The 19,182-nt window shown below is 37.4% G+C and overlaps 1 protein-coding gene across 1 annotated transcript in view; it reads right to left on the bottom strand.

Annotated features, from left to right (window-relative positions):
* Positions 1-19,182, bottom strand: part of LOC105459174 (1-phosphatidylinositol 4,5-bisphosphate phosphodiesterase epsilon-1-like) — a 126,318-nt gene that overhangs the window by 7,944 nt on the left and 99,192 nt on the right. Inside the window, exons 7-18 of the mRNA XM_011704975.1 lie at positions 17,312-17,507; positions 11,562-11,795; positions 10,807-11,034; positions 5,139-5,596; positions 4,273-4,576; positions 3,743-3,948; positions 2,915-3,243; positions 2,357-2,583; positions 1,739-1,966; positions 1,153-1,377; positions 769-1,072; positions 120-468 (exon numbers count right to left, since the gene is read on the bottom strand). Coding sequence (XP_011703277.1) covers positions 120-468; positions 769-1,072; positions 1,153-1,377; positions 1,739-1,966; positions 2,357-2,583; positions 2,915-3,243; positions 3,743-3,948; positions 4,273-4,576; positions 5,139-5,596; positions 10,807-11,034; positions 11,562-11,795; positions 17,312-17,507 — 3,288 coding nt within the window. The remainder of the gene's footprint in view (positions 1-119; positions 469-768; positions 1,073-1,152; positions 1,378-1,738; positions 1,967-2,356; positions 2,584-2,914; positions 3,244-3,742; positions 3,949-4,272; positions 4,577-5,138; positions 5,597-10,806; positions 11,035-11,561; positions 11,796-17,311; positions 17,508-19,182) is intronic.

Raw genomic sequence — 19,182 nt, 5'->3', positions numbered from 1 at the left:
AAAACGCAAAACGCAAGAAAGTAAAATTGAGTAAATTAAGAAAATATAATGGCAAATATATATGACAAACATAAGTGTAAAAATGAACAGAGAAAATTACTTTACAATGAGATATTAACCTGAAGATGTTATCGATGTTGCTGCCGCCGCTCGCGATCGAGGCGGACGTCGAGAGTGATTGCGGCGATCCCGACGAGGAAGCTATGCTGCTGGGTCCTATACCGGCGATACTGTGTCTCTGAACTGGCCCCGTGTGCGTTTGGTGACGTATTTTTCCCGGTACAACTGGCATGGTGTTCAGTCCGCGGAATTTAATCGCCTGCAGATAAATCACCAAGTCCGACAGCTCCTTGGCTATCTGGCTGCTCTGCTTTTGCGTCTTGTCGTCCACCCCCGAGTCCGACTTCAAACGGCCGTGCGGCACTTGGCCGCCACCCAGATATCTCTCGTAACTCGAAATCGAGTTATCTGTAAATTGCATGTCGAGCGATTCACTTTAGTGACTTTTTAACTGGCTGCAATTACCGTATTTCTTGAAAGCAAGTGGGAAAGAAGGATTTTAAACTCGGAAATAAACGGTTAATTAAGTGGGAAACAGCGACAGTATAGCACGTAGCATATTTAGATTAAACCTGAGCTTAGGAAGGATTAAGAACAGAAGTTTATTAATAACGAACTTCGATATCTTTTAGGGAAATATAGATCTGGTTGGTATCGTCGATTAAATTTTCCAAGCGCATTCCAATATTGATAATTTATTATTTTTACCATCGATGTTGTCATCCTCGTCGTCGTCCTCTTCGTCATCCTCGTCCTCGCTAAAGTACTCGACAACCGACGTGCTGCTTACGTCAGTCCGCATTTGCTTCATGGAGGATGCCCGATCCGACATGAGCATTTTCCCTCGATGACTGACGGGTGTGTGTGACAAAGGGCCGGCGGGATCGATTACCAGCTTCTTATTTTTTATCAAGATTCGGTAACGAAGCTGCGAAGGCGAAGGCAGTTGAGGATCGTCACTGAAGTCGGTCTCGAAGAGAAATTTCGTCACCAATTTCTCGCCAAAAACGGACTGAAATTACGACGTATATTCCTCGTAATTTGGTTCAGGCGCGATAATAATAAGAAAATAATTTGCCAGATAATTAATACCTGAAATATTTGTGCCATGCGAGCTTGCTGACTGGGCGAACAGTGGTTCTCGATGGAAAGGATTACGGGATAGGGGGATACGACAAAGGCGCTTCGATCGATCGCCTCGACGACCTGGCGAAATGGTATTTTTGTAGTGAAAGTGTGACCATGATAAATCAACGGCGATCCATCGTCGCCGTCCCAACAATCGAGCTCAACACAGCGACACCCGGTTAAGAGCACCTGCACAAATTTTTGTTCTTATCAGACAGTTTTATTCGCGCTAATCACCACCTCGTTCTAACGGTAATTCGTACTTTACATTAAAAAAAAATTATTTTTTTTAACTAATAGATTTTTTCATAATTCTTAAGTATATAAATAATTTCATTCATTTATGTATTCTATGTCTCACTGAATAATACGCGAAAAATTATTAAACAGTAATTATGCATAGTTAAAATTATTAAATAGTAAATATATTCGAAATTCATAACAATGGAACATGAAGAATTCATAATACTCTAGTAAAATTATTTCATATCTCAGTTCTGAAATGAAATTTATTCATTGCGCGAATCTATTTTTGAAAGTCGCAACGTACCTGCGAGTATAATTGCACGGAGGACTCTCCTTTGAGTTGATGCCCGGTTAAATATGTATTGTGGGAACTTGCAATGTAATATTGCGACAGAGGCTGCTGCATCTCGGTTTCGGACGGTGTCGCATACTCGTTCGGGAAGGCGTAATTGTCCTTGTCCATCATATACCGTGCAAAACCCTCGAAAGACAGACACCACTGTGTGCGAAGTGCCGGGTCCGGTTCGTGCCTCTGAAATGAGAGTAAACGGGCCCGCTTGATTGTGTGCTACGTCGTACGTTCGTGTATGGTACACGTGTAATAGCGGATGCGAGACGGCGGTCGCATGAGCATTGGGGGTGAAGTTAGATTTTCTATTTCCCAGATAAGGGCAAATTGAAATCACGATTCCGGTATAAAAGGCAATGAAAGGTGGGATCGTTTATCGTCTTCAACAAAGGCAGTTTATTCGCGAGATTGAACGCAAACATCTTAACTGTGTATACGGTGGTCTGGCGTGCAAAAATATTAAGGGATATTAATTTCCTGTATATCCGCAAAAAGAAATTGTCAGAGAGAAATGAGGGCCGTCGAGAGCAAACATTCTTTCGCGCCGGGATTTCTGATCCCGTAAACATTTACCTTGATCAACGCCTTGATTTCGTCGTCGCTCAACTTTTCCTGCTGCCGAGATTCCAAGAATTTTGTAAACGTTGCTAAAGTGATTACTTGGGATTTTGACGTGTCCACGCCCGAGCAATTATTGACTATACTCGCTGCCGCGACGGCGTCGAAGATTTGCTTTTTTTGTAGATTGCTGCCCGTCTTGTATTCGTGACAATCAATAGAGTTGTTTCTCGTCAACAAGCCTGGCACATTAAAATATTGATTTTTAATTTTAAATAATACTTAAAAAAGTCAGTCAAAGATTAAAACCAATGTTAATTATGGTAACTTTCATTTTTAATAAATATAGACAAATATTATGTTATGTTAATTGAATGGATTGTAATAGAGCTTAATGTTCTGAATCTATTTTATTTAAAACTTTATAGTGGATTAATTTATATATCTATATTTAATTTATCGGATTACAATGAAATTTAAGGGTCGTTTTGTACGTTTATATTGAATTCTACGTTCTATTTTCTTTATACACAATGTTTAATAATTATTTTAATTTCATTCCTATCAGCTTACCGATTCTTTGTGGAGTGGCATCACTGGTTTGTCTGAGCACCACCGGGCGAATATTAAAGTCCCTTAACGATCCGTCACTCTGGCTGCGGCAGGTTATCGCTAATTGGCTGAATAAATCACGCAAATCTTTTCTGGCCCGTAAGCTGAACGATCGGAAAAGCGCGACGAATTCCACAAAGTTCAATTGCGTCTCATACATGATCGAGGTAGTTTGCGCTTTCATCTGCCAAGGGGCCTCCAAGCCTCCCGGTATCCGTTCCAAGCCTCCCGGTATGCGTTCCAAACCACCGGATCCGTTCTTATCCTTTTCTCTGGCGACACATAGCAAACTACGCACGCGTTATCGCGAGGTGTACAAGAAAACTTGTCGATCATAATACAAATAACTGAATTTTTTCATGTAAAATTTTATAAAAGTTTTGAAATTTTTTTTATTTCTATATTTTTCTTAATTCAGAAACATATTTTTGAGGCTTTAAAAGCCATGTGTTCCTAAAATATGATTATTTACATTTAAAACTGACGAAGTTATGACCATTTGACTCGAAAGTTAAGAAGTTACATTGATAAACACAAAAAGTTTCAGACTTTTCGTTTAAGAAAAAAAAAGAAAAAGGCAAAGGTTGCTCATTTTTATCGTTTTAGAGAAAACTTTCTTAAATCTAGATTTATGTTCAAATGATATTCGACACGGAGCTGTGTAAGATTTTCTATTCCGACCTATATAATTCTCGACCTATATAAATCTTTTGCTCTCGGAATCGATAGATAAAGAGAATTTGATGCGGGGAATCAGGCGTGTGAGAGAATGATGTACGAGTACCTTACCTTTGAAAAGCGGAGTAAGGCAAGTTGGAAGTGATACGATCGGCGGAACCAGGCGGGCTACGCGGCGGGATTCGGTCTCGGCTTGCTCTCGGTGACGCCGGCAGAATCCTCGTTAAAGACTCTCTGCTACCCGTCAGATGACGAAGAGGCGTGGCGCACAGACCGCCGTCCGAGGTCGAGGAGTCGTACTGTTTTATACTCAGATCCTGTCACGTCAAAATCAAAACTATTCAATTCGGTGAACATCGCGAATTATTCACGAAAATGAAACACGGCGTTTGTGCTCTTTAAAAGTGAATCAGTGGGATCATCACTGATTTAAATTCTCAATAGTGAAATTCGATAGTGAAATTCTCTGTCTTTTAGTGATATTCATTGTTTGAATCAATATATTATCACTAGAACAATATTGAAATATTGTAAGTACACTGAAATCAGATGATTTCACTGATTCACTTTTAGAGAGTGGTGATCGGTTGTTCGATCTACGTTTATTGTAAGAGACGCGAGATAAAGGCCTTGGTGCGAACCTTGGTTAGAGCATGAATGTTGCCGATTGACTTTGTCTTTTTGCCTTTAACATTTCGTCTGCGTAGAGTACTGCTGCTCGTCGGAGACAGCGTGCCGACGCTTTCCGTCATGGACCAGTCGCGACCGCCGAAAACGCGAATAGCGTCGGCCGTCGTCGGCTGGTCCACGCCCTCGATCGGTTGTTCCAAGTAGGAAAAGTATAACTGAAGATATTTCTCTTTCAACCAGCGTGATCTACGATCTGTTAACTGTTGTTGTCGTTTGAGGCCTCGCAATATCCAGCACAATCCCATGTACCATATTCTGAAAGCGAAGCAACAGTGAGAATTACATAATTCATATGGTATAATACGTATAATTTAGCGATAAATCATAAATTATTGAGAGAGAATTGTTAGGACCGTTCACAAAATATGTAGGAAATGTTAATTTGTTATTATTAATATGCTTGATATAATTATGAACATATCATTTATATTTACTATTAATGAAGCCAGTCTTCTCTGCGGGAAGGTATATTAATGAATAGTGGCGTAGTAATTAATTTACACAGTGACTTTTTGTGTGAAAAAATTCGAAGTTTATATAACACAAATGACCGCGGAAATAAAATGGTTAAATTAAGAAAAATATTTGTGAAATAATCTCGAACATATAAAACAGAGAAAATTTTTCCGACAAAATGTGATATTAAGAACGTAAAGCTTAATAAAGCTAAGCTTAATGAAAATGTATTTTTAAAACATTATACGTGATATGAGATATGCGACAAATTTCTAGAATGATCTTTCCTTTCTCTGAATTATTAAACTAAAAAACATTTACAAAAATTAATCGCAAAACTAGCGAAATAGTTCATACGTACCTGCTAAGGGTGGGAGGGCAAAGTAGCAAGATCAGTCGATTGTCCGGAAGATTGGAGCCGTACATGAGGCCGATGCAGCAGTCGGAGCCAGGTAGGCCGTATCTCTTGCAGATGCTCCTGAGATCAGCCTCTCGATCGCGATCGCAACAACCGATCATTATCTCCTTTACCGATCCCAGGTCGAGGTATCCCTCCTCCAAAGTGACAGAAGCGCAGTCAGCCTGCTGCTGCGTGTACCTGCCGACTAGGCCCGCCGGTATCGCGTCCTCCGGGTTCGTGCTTAACGAAAACTCTGTGAGAGCCGCGCCGCCAACTTGCGCCGTTTTCAGAGGACTCCAGGGTGGCTTTTCCCACACGAAAGTGCCACAAGCGCGATCGACGCGCGCGAACACCAACGCCGTCCTCGAGGTGCCACCCTCGCAGTCCCAATGCACCAAAGTCGTTCCATGATGTAGCACCTACGATGTAGTTTTAAGAAATATAGAGACCCGTGTGTATATTTTATAGATTAATGAAAAAGGTTCTTCGATTTTCCATTAATGAAAAAGTTCTTCAATTTTATATTCGGTAAGGTTAGAAAATCAAAGTTTCTTAAGCAGAGAAGTTCAAAATTTTCAAATTTTTATAGATAAAAAGAGGACAACTGAATTTAGAAATTTTTCTGTAATTTTGCAAGTTTGTTTTTAATTTTAAACATATTGGATCTTTTGCATCTACATAATAATATTGATCGTTATGAAATATTTTATTCATTATTTTGGCTACAATCAATTTTTGAATTATTTTTCTTGCGCGTTCGATCATTATTATATTATTAATATTATATTATTAATTCGAATTAATTTTCTCGATCATTATACATATTATTAAACATATCATTACATTATCAATGGATAAATACGTTAAATTTCTATCAAAAATTTCTGAAGAAGAAAAATTCTTAATTTTCCGTAAGTTTCCGTAAACAAATTTTAGTTTAATTTAGCATTTATAAATGATATTTTGTGTTATGGGTTAATACATAGTATACATGTATGTATAAAAGCTTTTGGGATTTTGCGTATACTATACATTTCGTCGCCAACTGATAGAAATACCGTATTGTGTAAATGCAAAAAGATAAATGTAACAAAAATGTAAATATATAAGTCCACGTTCGAATTTTGCTCGAAACGTCGTGCTGCCAGATTTTAATGCAGTAATAATCTGGATTGTCGTTTTATTGGATTACCGTGATAATGCCATTGTTTAAAAAGAAAACACAGTGAGCGCTCTTGCCATAAATATAAATATATTAATTTCAGTTGCGCGCGTAAAGGTACTCGCTACCACGAGGTCATCCGCGCAACTGCGCCGCACGAAGTGCTTCCACAAAGTACTAGACGCCGTGAGTGCATTTATAACACTGATGGGACTCGTAATGCACTTATAACGGCGTTTACGCGGTCGTTTCTAAGCGCGGGTACGCACAGGTGGACATTTATGGCGCATACGCTCGCGTATTCGCGAATTCGCGTATTTGGTCAGAGTTATTTATCGGTGACGTAGGCAGTTATTCAAATTTACAATTTCCCATCGCGTAATATGTGCGGTACCTAAAAATGGACGAAGAAAAAAACTGTACACCCCAATATCGAAATATCGAGTATTGAAACACTGACGAAAGTTTAATTTTCTAAATATAGAATGTATATATATTTCACGTAATGTATATTTCATTGTCTCATTGTCGCATTGTCGCGAATAGGGATAGAAGTTAATTTTGTGCAAATGTCGAGGGACAAAATTTCAATTCACTTTCAATTAGTTTCAATTATTCGCCAGTATCAGTATGAGCAAACGAAGAGCAGGAATTTAATTAATTAATTTAATTAATTTACGAGACGTTAGCATGTGGTTTTCATCCATTTTTATTTTCGTGGTCACATTCAAATTATCTTTGAAGCTTCTGACGTTTGCTTTTCCATTAAAAAATATCATCCGCATTTTAACGTGACAGAGCTGCAGTTTTTACGATAGTTTGTTAAAAAGGTGCCAATTTCACGACATTTTCAAGCTTAACATCTGTCAATTAATTTCTACGAGGCTTTAAATTGATTAGACTCTTTGAATATAAGGCTTTTTAAATAAAAATTTTCAGTTTCATTTTTATAAAACAACTTCAAGCTAAATTTTCTTTAAAATGAAGATATTTGGAATTATTTAACGAAATCTTATTTTTTAAATTATTAATTAATTAGTTCGTAACTTTAAGTTATATTAATTCAATTCGAGAAATAATTAGAAAAGAAATATGTTTAATATTTCAAATGATAAAAGATTTTAAAGATTAAATTTTTGTTAAATAAATATTAACAATTTAGTTAACAATTTATGGACAAAAGTTCTTGAATTATCAACAACAATTCATTAATATTAATTGCGCTTGTATAATTGAGTAACGTATTACACGTATGTATAAATTTGACTATATATTTGCGCGTTATCCTAACATTTATTGGTGCCAAATCAATTATCTTTATGAGAAACACATCATTCGCAGGGGGATTGGACTGAAAGAAGTTGTATAACTTCTCCCGAAATTCTCTCGAAATACCCATATTTCTCACTTGACATACAGTCAATGGATCGCGTGTTATGTAGGTACCCTCCCTGAACGTTCTGTGGTAGCAGAGAGAAATTCATGGTGTATCGATTGCGTCGGAATTTCATGATGGGAAGATAACGAATTTTATTCGTTATGAACCATTTTTCCCCACAAATACGTCGTGTCCTATTTTTTTCTCTTGCCACTCAATTAACGCTGACAATTGGTGGCTCGATTCAAAAGGATGACCTGGTTTTGCGTTACAACGTTTTTTCCGTCGGTCCCCTTGGTCCATCTGCCGCAGAGAGAGAGCGAGAGAGAGAGAGAGAGAGAGAGAGAGAGAGAGAGAAAGAGAGAGAGAGAGAATGAGATAGGAGCCTTTTCTTCTCCCCTCTTCGTCTTTCCGCATATTTCTCTGTTTCCTCTAATTTCCGCAAAGCTTGCCGGAGTAAGGCTAGTTCCCTTTAAAATCCTTTTGACGTGTAGCAAACTACGTGCTGGCGGTATCTTTTATCCCAGTGGCGCAACGCCATGGAGGAAGCATCGTCGCCGCCGTGACATTAATATCTCGAAATCGTCCGTGGGTAAGGAAATACTTTATGTTGATACGAGTGCACCGGTACCGCATACATCCTCGATGTTCCTTAATGAAAATCTTCAATCTCAGCATATAAGCTATATAGAAATGTGTGCGAGTTACACCTTTTTATACAATATCTCAATAGCTAGATATCAAGAATCGCGAAAATAGCAAACGCGGCGTGAAAGGCGAATATCTTTCCTATACTTCTTTTGCAATTCACGTTGAACGGGAAACTGTAGATCTAAGGATCTCTGGACCGCTCTCTCTTTACTTGGCTACGATACTAAAGAAAAAAAATGCGTAGGTGTTCACTTAAATTTCAAAGGCAGCTCTGAAATTCCTTAGTAAAATAGAAATTTCTTGCGCTGGCGTTTGCTTGGAACATGATGACGGTGCTACAAAGAGGCAGTTTGAATCGTATCTTAAATCGTTTTTACTTATCTGCAAATCTCAGTTCTTGGGGTATCGATCAATATAAAAAATGTATACGTAAACGAAATGTCATATCTTTCATTTACATGATATTTCACGTCCAAGTTACTTTTAGCTTTGATATTTTTCAAATTTCTAGATTCTCGTTATTTAAATGCGACACGATTATAATGCACAAAGAAAATGTTAACAAATTTCTAGATCCGTTAAAACGGATTTCTTGTCAGTCATAATTACGATAACAAGCACAAATGTTGTAGCATTCTAATTAAATAAACGGAACTACTCTCTCTCTCTCTCTCTCTCTCTCTCTCTCTCTCTTTCTGTTCTGAGCAGAGAGAGAGAGAGAGAGAGAGAGAGAGAGAGACGAAAGAATTCTTCTGAATACGGTATCGCCTTTCGCCTCGCGGTACTTGAACTTTAGCATCTCGGATGTTTCTTCCGTTATGATACATTAAAGTCTCATTCATATTGAAGCTTTCCGACTCGAAATAGGAAAAACATTATTCATTTTGAATGAAACAAAAAAGATTTAAAACTCGGATATAAATATATCCGCTCGTGTATATAATTATTTCATATTATCTTTCTAAAAAGTGATAGTTTGAAATTGCATAAAAGATTTACATTCTATATACTTTATTCTCTGAAATAAATTTCAAATTGTTTATTAAGTTTCTTTATGTAAAGAGAGACAACTGCAAGTTAATTATAAAATTATAGGATTTTCATTGCGAAAGAGGATTTCAAATACGTTATGTAAATACCTGAATGTATTATAATGGGCAACAAAACTTTAATGACGGATTAGTTTTAAATTTAACGCATCCCTTAAGTTCAATAAATAAACTTCTCTTAATTGTCACGCTGTTTAATATCCGCATATAAAATGCGATGATAAAAAACGATAGTAAATTCCTTAAAAAAATAGATATCGCAAAAAGGTTATTTAAAGAGATATCTGTACTCTATCTTTTACTTTACATTAGCACAGTAATTCCTTCGTAATTTGTAGCATGATAATATCTAACGAAGTATTGTGAATTAAATGCTACGTGCATTGATTTTTGCGCAATACAAATGCTAATAGTATCGCCATGTGGCATGGATAACAGAACGTCTCTAATTCCCCACTGCGGCCTATAACGGCGCATCAGGATCAAAAGCGTTCTGGTGTCGCATTGTGCAACAAATCCTGCGAGTCCAATATTTGCAATGCACTCCACGCGCAGCGTCGCGATGTCACGTATACAATTGGCAGTTTCGTTATGTGACGCAATGTCTCTCAATCCCAAAACGATCGCAACGATCTCAGACGGATGTCTATGTTTCTCTCTCTCTCTCTCCCTCCCTGTCTCTCTCCCTTTCTCCCTTTGTCTATCTGTCTATCTATTTATCTATCTTTGTGTACGTGTGTTGCCAATAAGTAATCCGGATGCAACATGCAGAGAGCGAACGTTGCGCGTTATCACAAAGCGGAAATTACATTGTGTAATTAGAACTTTCGTAATATTACCAATTACGTCAAATTTAATTAAGTCTCAACGCAGGCATTTTCCTCTGCACTCTGAACATATGTGACGAGGCGACAGTGTTGCTTTCTATAATTATTTGCTCTTAATTTCATCAATATTTTCAATTAGTCTTATAAAGAATTGGGATTTTAAAACTTTTATCTTCCCCCTTCCTTATATGACAACAGAGAAATATGCTGTTTACTTTGTGAACTTTGAGAACTTTTTTTTTCTTTCTTAAAGTAATCCGGTCAACACCTGAGTGAGTCAGCCAGAATAAAGTTTAAGAGAAGTTTTAACGATTTAGGTATTTATTTTTTGTCATTCTTTAAATTGTGTTTAAAGTTCATATCTTTAGAATAAAAACTAAGTATAATGGAAGTTGCTTGCACGTGTATCGGACATGTAGATATAACTCGCGAAAATGCCGCTTATGCAGTATAATTGTCGGCGTAAAATTGACGGCACAAGATTCTCATTTCGATACGGTATCTCTACATTTCCGTATGAGATTGCGCATTTGTCTGATAGAATGCGGCGTGCGCAACATACCTGCAGAAGATGAAGATCCATGCCAGTGTGCGGCGCGGCAACGGGAAACAAAGCGACTCCGTGGTCGATCTTGAGCGGCTGCACGGGCTTGTAGGAGTCCAAATCAAGATGATAGTCATTCTCGTCGCATTCCTCCGCCATGTAGGTTTGCTCGATCGCGGTCGTGTGAACGCTCAGGGTGCGATGAAGGGAACCGGTAGTCGCGTCTCTGCCACGAGCATGCCGATGCTTAAAAGAAAAAGATATGCCTCGTTAAATTAAACCGAATTATTTAAACCGAGTTATTTAAGATACGTACGGACACGTCGAAAAAAAGAAATCTCTAGACAATATCGGCGATCATTCTTGTTTATATAAATATAATTACTTTTACATTAACAACGATTCATTGATACACATTAAAGCTAGTCTATAGGCAATTCACGTCAGATTAAAGTACAGAATACTATTTAAATTTTATATATTTTTATGTATACTTTATACATATACATGGATTTATATTTTTTGAGATGATTTTGTTGTTACGCAACACATAAAATTATAAAGTAAATTCTAATGCGAGTTGGATAGATTATTTAAAGCGGCTTATACTATAATAATTATTTCAAACGAACATTTGATTTCGTTGCTTCAAGCATCTAAATTTTTTCTTTCGTTTGTACGTGAAACGTACGTTGCGCGGTCGCAATTAACGTCATAGATTATTCATTAACGATGGCTTGGTTTTAACATTAATGTTTAAATATGCGTGTTACCTTGTGAAAGAGCGCGACTTTGTCGAGAACGGCATTTGTATCGTGAACTGGTGCGATGGGGTTCTCCGGTTTGTTCAAGGAGGCAATCCTCGAACTCCATCCCGACGGCGTCTCTGTGTTGCTCTCGACGGCGATCCTGGCGACCGGCGTAGAGGAAGGCACGTGTTCTTGAGGTTCGCTTTCCTTAACGCTAGCACGTGGTGACTCGCGATTTTCCTTGAACTCGGGCTGGGGCTGAAACATGCCGAGTCAACTTTTTAAGAACCGTAGTTAAGTTTGTTGTGCACGGGGATTGTGTCTGTATTATGGAAAAACTTCAATCTATCTCGTCCTGCAGTTCCGTAACAACTATACCGTGTAATTCAGAATAAATAAAGTAACAATGAAAATGCGATTTGTGTCATAAATAGCTCTTCAATTTTCACAATAAATCTCTTCCCCAGAGACATATATAATGGAAATCGGAAAGCTGCTGAAACTTGATAATTATTTTAATAAGTAGACAGAACAAAATAAATAAAATATTAAACTGTAAAAGAAATTCATTATTTTTATTTTTATATGATGTAAAAAATATATAATATATACTGAAATTTGTAAAAATAAAAAAGAGCCAACAGTTTGGTTCTTTCTTATAATTTTGTAATAATTATTCTGACTGTGTATAATTCAATGTTCAGAGGATGTGGACATTATTGATTTTTTAAATAATTATTTTTACATTTATATATGCCAGTAAAAGTAAATTAATGTATTAATTCATTCTACCGCTCTTATTATAAAATAAGAGAGATTTGGTTTTAGAAACTTTCCGAGATTGTCATCTTATTCCAAATATTCAATTTTAAAAGAAATCTATACAAATTTTTGTTTATTTTATTACGTTATTTTGCCACAATGAGAAAATAAAAGAAAAAAGAAGTTAAGGAAAATAAATTACGATTGATATATCACGTTAAGAAAAGAAAATAAATGCGAAGATCTGAAATTTTAATGATCTGTTTAGAGAGACAATAATAAAACTGGCTTTTAGTTTTATGTGTGACATACAAATACACTATTAAAACCAAACAAAAAACTAATAGAACGAAGAAAAATACGATAATAATTTGCTTAAAGCCATTTGCTATCGCGACATGCATACGAGAGCCACTGAGATGGACACTTGATATGAAATCATAAAATATTGTAGATGTGTATTATAATATAAAATTTGAAATTATATACTATATTTAATAAATATAATTAATTGGTACCAATGTAACGTTACAATCGATGGACCTAAAATTCAGAAGAAATAAAAAAACTGTTTTTTTCACGTATGTTACATCTCGTGATGATACCTCGAAAGAATACATTGTTCGCGACAAGACGTTCATTTTGAGGATGTAGATTCGATAATCCGAATAACGAAGTTGTCTTTGTTCCTCGAAGAGGAAACCTGGGGCTTTCGAAATGGGAATCAATAGTTTACGGCTTGCTCTCGAAATACAACCTCTCGAAATACACTCTCACGTGTTCATCAACAGGAGCACTGGATGGCCCTTTAAGTCTCTCAATGACTAGTAACATATAAAGAGCTCTTTCACAAGTGTAAATCTCTCGGCGGTCTCGTAAATATAAGTGGCACTGAGGAAGTGGAAAAATAGTGGCTGGTCTTATTTTTAATTTCTCGTAAAATTTCTCCGCCAGAAACGTGCGTTTTCACAAAAATACGAGGACACTGTAGCAGTAATTTAATTAACGAATCGAATGATATACATTAAATGAGTCGACTCGCCTTCGGCATTCTCTCGTGTGGTTATAATTACTATAATTACTCAGAAGAGAGTACATATAAAAATATATAATCAATATTTCAAAATTACGTCTTTTGCGGCGAAGTTCTTAAGTTGGATTAACGCAAATTATATGTACAAGTAGTACAAGTAATCGCTCGAAAGCTCGTTTATCCGTGAGTTAGAAGCGCGCCAGTAGCAAGAACTTTAATGCGGCTTATAATTAACTGTTATCCGATAACCTTAATCTATCGCGTATATATATATATATATATATATATATATATATATATTGTATATATGTATATCGGCGATCGTTCCATGACGCGGCGTCATAAGGTAATGCTGTTTCATTTTATCGCACCGTGTTACCCGCCGATCGACCCGCCGTCGGGCGGCATCCAAAGCCGCTAAGTCGTGCGATCCTAATTGCAAACGTGCTGAAACACACGTGAACACGTCTGCCGGCGGAATAATTTGAATACATCTCGATCGAGCTACTCGCGCGGATAAGAAATTACTTTCAGACGTTAATTTAACGCTTTCGTGAAGACGGAGGCATCGACTTGTCGCGCGATAGAATAAACGATATCATTTTTAATCGAAAAATCGAACTGTCTGCAAACGAACGAGGCAAACAGGATGGGAAAATTAACAGTTGAAGGGTCAGAGATATCTTGGGTCTTGAGGAACACACTTCATAAAAATATTATTTTAAGAAAGTTCAAATTTAAAAAAGAAAGATGTTAATTTAGTACTTGCTTGTTCCAAAGTAGAACTTATTTTTATAAAAGTAATTTCATCTCTTTATGAAAAAAAATTTTTCGCTTTTAAAAACAAGCAGAGATTGAGCTTTATATTAAAAAACGGACAGAGATTATTTGTCACTTGTTTAAAAGTTATATATATAACTTGCATATATACTCAATCGAAATACCTTGTATTTCTAATTATTTCTTCGTTTATTTTTATTAAAACTTTTAAATTGGAAGTAACTATGCAAAATATGACCAATTACAATATCTAAAAATTTTGATTAAAATAATCTTTTTTTCCTTATGCAATATAAGGTAACAATATATCTGCAAAATTTTTACATATTAGATAATTTTAGATTTTACATATTACATAATAGATTAAGCCGCAATTTTTCGTTAATTCGTTTTCAATAATATTGTTGTCATAAGTCAAAGAACCTGTTCTTTACACCCTCTTCTCTCTCTCTAGTCAGTACCATGGTATGTCTATAGATTTTTCTCTCATATATTTAATTCGCTACTGTCTCTATACGTTTGTTTATAATTTATGTTCTTGGCATTATCTACGAGTAACGATGTGGACACAGGAAATACGGTAACATAGAGAGCGACGGTCGTAACATTTTTTGCTCTTTCGGAACGAAGCGACTTTCGCGATGTCTGTTGCTTAACCTCGTTATTCTTTCTCCCTTTCTCTCTGCCCCCCTCACTTTCCACAGAAATGTACCCCAAAGGACGTTGTACGTGACGATGAGAGGGGCAACCAGTAACACACAGAGCAACGGGATAACTGAACGACGCATATCGTAGGCTCGGTGTCTGGCGCATCACGTGCGCCTCGCGCCGATGCCGATTTGGAATTCCATTTGCGAGCCGCGACAACCGTACCGTATATACATTTGGTTTGGTAGATTATATATCTTCCAAATAGAGAGAGACAGAGAGAGAAGAGGGGGGGGGAGAGCAAGGAAGGAGAGAGATAGTAATAATGAGTTATACCTACTACGCTACGTCTTCGATAGTCTCAAGGCAAAGCATATCGTTTACTTTGCTCCCGTAATGTCAATCGATGTTGAATTCATTTGAATGTAATTAGTGATCAACACTCTCGGGAGAGACGCGAACGTTCGGGACGTGAATGATCACATCGCAGATTGATTAACCTCGCGCCCTAGAAATTGTACATTCTGGTACGTTTTCCATCAGCGGGATGCGTATAATGAAGCGTGAATAATTTCCTCGAATTTACATTATACATTCATGTATACATTCATAAATACATTTATTTAAAAAAATATATAATATGATAGTGACAATTTTGTTAATGCTGGTACATTAACAGATAGATCTTTTTATAACTCATTATGGCTTTTTTTCTGATTACAGTTCTATTTTCCTGAAATGATCGTGAATATATAAATAAAATATATAGGTATAAATATAAAATATTATATAAAAATTTTGTATAATTTAACATTAAACGTTTTTATTGACTAATATATATTTGATTAAGGTTTGTATAAATAAATACCGTATTTATTTAAGCCGGTTAAATAATTCGCAGAATTCACAGAATATAAATATATTTTGATATATGTGTATATATTTTATTCGCAATTCTTTTATCAAATATTTTTCACGGCACATAAAATTATGAACGAATTTTATATCTCGAATTCCAACAAGAAACTAAAATGTGAGATTTACTTTAACAAGTCCTATTAAATTGCCATACTCTCGGTCTCCTTTCTCGGAACAAATGCTCCGCGCCGCGACGACTTCGTGATCCTGTTTCGCGCGAACGGAGAGTGTAATTACAAGTGTAATACAAATTCGTTGGTGTTGAACACGTGCTTGCTTTTAACGACTGGCGACTTTGTGGATTTCGTCGCGCAATTTAAGTTTCATGGTCCGCTCTTAGAGGCACTGATTTTCGTTGCGGTCGTCCGAACATACTCTCAAATAACGCGACGCTGTAAAAAGCAAAGAAGACGCCGCGCCGTTCCGCTCCCCGATGACGATCGTTAGCAACAAGAGCAAGTAGTTTCCGCCGGCCTACAACCATCGTAGCTGCTGGAGGCCGATAGAAACCCCTTTCCTTGTCGCTTTTACGGTGCTACCTTCGCCTCGATGCCCTTCCGCCACGCTGCCATTCTTCGTTGAAACTTCGCAGAAGAATTTCGATGCGCAGTTCCCGGCAGTTTGCGCTCGAAATGATACTCGCTTGAAACGCAAACTGTTTCTCCTCCACGATTCGAAAAGGATCGATGTGATTTCTCGCGTTGCGGTTGTAATAATTTATATTAGGTTGACATAAACGATTACATGCATAAAAATCAATTATTAAGACTATATCTTTTATGAAAGATTTAATTTTCCTGGAATCTAATGCGCTTTTAGTCCCGATTATCCAGTCTTATCTTAAGACTACCTCCTCGGATAAAACTTTCGCGAACTTGGATGCGCATTTCTACATAGTGTTGACATAAGTTTTTCATTTGCCCTAATTTCTCGCAGGTTTCCCTTCTTTAAACGAACTCGCCGCAACGCCGCAAAGTTCTCGTTATCTTTCGAACATGCAAATGTTGTTGGAGGAACGGAGTAAATTTGCCGTGTCACTGACCGTCCTCCGTTCCCTCGATTACTCCCGGCAAGCCCACTCGTGACGCGATCAGGAGAGACATGTTGGATATCACCGGTGAACTTCCTTGGCCGTATGCCAAAGGACGCGAAGGCGTTCAATTACTTATGGGCTTTCTCCTCGATTCAGACTTTTTCCCTACCGTCTATCGCGTTCCGCGCGCTTAAACATCAGATAGAGAGGTAGGGATTTACTTGACGAAAAGTTACGTTATACATTATCCTAATCTAAATAACCAGTCTTCCGCTCGACGTACGTACAGATCTTGGCTCTTATTTCAAGACGTTGACAGTGATCTTCAGTGGTAGACAGGGGCATGAACTTCAAAGCGGAGTTGTGGGAGGGTGAGGGAAGCGGTCGCTGATGGTGTTAACATTCAACAGTGCTCACGTGATCAAACATAAATGAAGTGTCAATCTATATATTTAACGACAAACACAGTTCAGAACAAGCAGCTCTAGCGGCTCGTGCAAACATTTTCTTCAGGATACAGGAATTCAAAGTGTACACACAAAAGGCCGATATCGTATGAGCGATATCGGCCGGCGCGCTTTTCGTCGCTTGGTCGTTTACCTTTGTATCGCACGCGATAACTTCCCGCAGCTCGCGCAGGAAGGCCCCGAAGAATGGCACCACCGGGCATTCCGGCATCGCGAGAGCGCGGGCAAGCGCACGCTCGTATTCGGAAGACAGAAGGGCGGAGGAGAGATAGTCCATGACCGGTATGGGCTCGTTCACGCCGTGCCAAAACGGCTTCAGCTTGTTGGACCTGCAACGTAAGCGACATTCGTTCGCGATTAGACGCAAGGCAGACATATTTTTCCGGATAAACTTAAGAAGTAAACCGCTGACGACACGGAAAATTCGCGCGGCTCCAAGTAATGCGCGCTTCTCGCGTAATGCACGGCGATGCGATTTAGAGTATTAAGAGAGGGTTGTGATACTTGCAGTATTAACAGAGACTGTGTCTTCATATACTCCAATATATTCTCTAAATTTTTTGAAGTGAATCTCCAAAAGTGAAAATACTGCCACTCGGCCATTTGAGTGGCAGTATTTTCATCCTTTTGGAGTGAGATTCACTCCAAAAGAGCGAAAATTCACTGCAGAAAATTTAGAGAGACTCTTCTCATAATAATGTCTTAAAAATTAATATTTTTCTTAAAATATTAAGTAATTGTTATGGCTCGCTGCAACAGTGAGCTACATTTTGTACCCCAAATTTTGTAAAAATGTGGAGAAAATGAACTCTAAAGTTAAAGTAATTGGAAAATACATCTATTTCTATCAATATCACAGATTCGGTTACGTTAGCCCATTATTGCACAGCAAGTTCTTTGATTAATATATAATAGTATTTTTAAACATATTTTTTATTTTAACCAATTACGAAACTCTAGAATTTGTTGGATATATCAATAAATCAAAAAGATTAGCGGTGTTACTTTAAGAAGATTTAACTCTAATGCAATAATCCAAATTAGAGTAACATTCAGTAATTCCTACTAATATCTTAACCTTGTACACCAACGTATACGGTGGTTTACTCTGCGCGCAGAATTACTAAGCTTAATTTCAACTAAGGTAAATTTCAGAAACTGCTAATGTTACATTAAAGGCGTGGACTCGAATACTAAATTAATTTGGGAAGCAAAATTTAAACAAAAATTCTAATGTTTTGGTACGTAAGATGAAATTTGTCTTTGAAACGAAGTTGTATAATTCAACATTATGAGAAATTTATATGTCTTATATTGACAACGTTCTAAAGATCTAAAGTGTCTAAAGTCTTTTATTCGAAACTAAAAGTGACACATGTTTACTCTTTCCGAAAGATGAAAGAATTTTTGAGCAAACAGAAATTTAATGTCTTTCAAGTTTTCTTATATTAAACGCGTGAAACGTGAAGGATTCAAGGATTGATAGTTTAGAGAAAAGAGGTTGATAAACAACTACAATTTAGCGTCGCGAGTACAGCAAATTACAGTCCACATTCGCACTTTGCGACAGTTTACATTTGTATGATTAAAAATTAAGCTGATAGTCACCGGCATTCGCGCGTACGAGGCAGCGATGTTCACGGTCCTTGCAAACAGTTTCCTCCGTTTCGCGTACTAGCGCGGTCGTTAAAATCACGAAACGTTTACCATTAGAGCGTTAATTATCCTCCCTCTTTAAGCATTCTCTCCGTAGCGCGGCCAGTTAGCCCTGAATGCGCCGGCTGAAAACTGCAGTTTCCGAGTGTGTATATATATATATATATATATGTGTGTGTGTGTGTGTGTGTGTGTGTGTGTGTGTGTAGTGTGTGTGTGTATTGTGTGTGTGTGTGTGTGTGTGTGTGTATTATATTATAATTAATATCATTTATGATATAGTATCGTAGCATACCTCCTGCACNGAATGTGATTTCGATTCATCGCGTTCGCGTGTTTCGACACGAA

Source organism: Wasmannia auropunctata, unplaced genomic scaffold (genome assembly GCF_000956235.1).
Source record: "Wasmannia auropunctata unplaced genomic scaffold, wasmannia.A_1.0 LD336101.1, whole genome shotgun sequence".
Classification (NCBI taxonomy): Eukaryota; Metazoa; Arthropoda; class Insecta; order Hymenoptera; family Formicidae; genus Wasmannia; species Wasmannia auropunctata.
The sequence above is the reverse complement of the archived record's forward strand: the minus strand, read 5'-3'. Positions and strand labels throughout refer to the sequence as shown.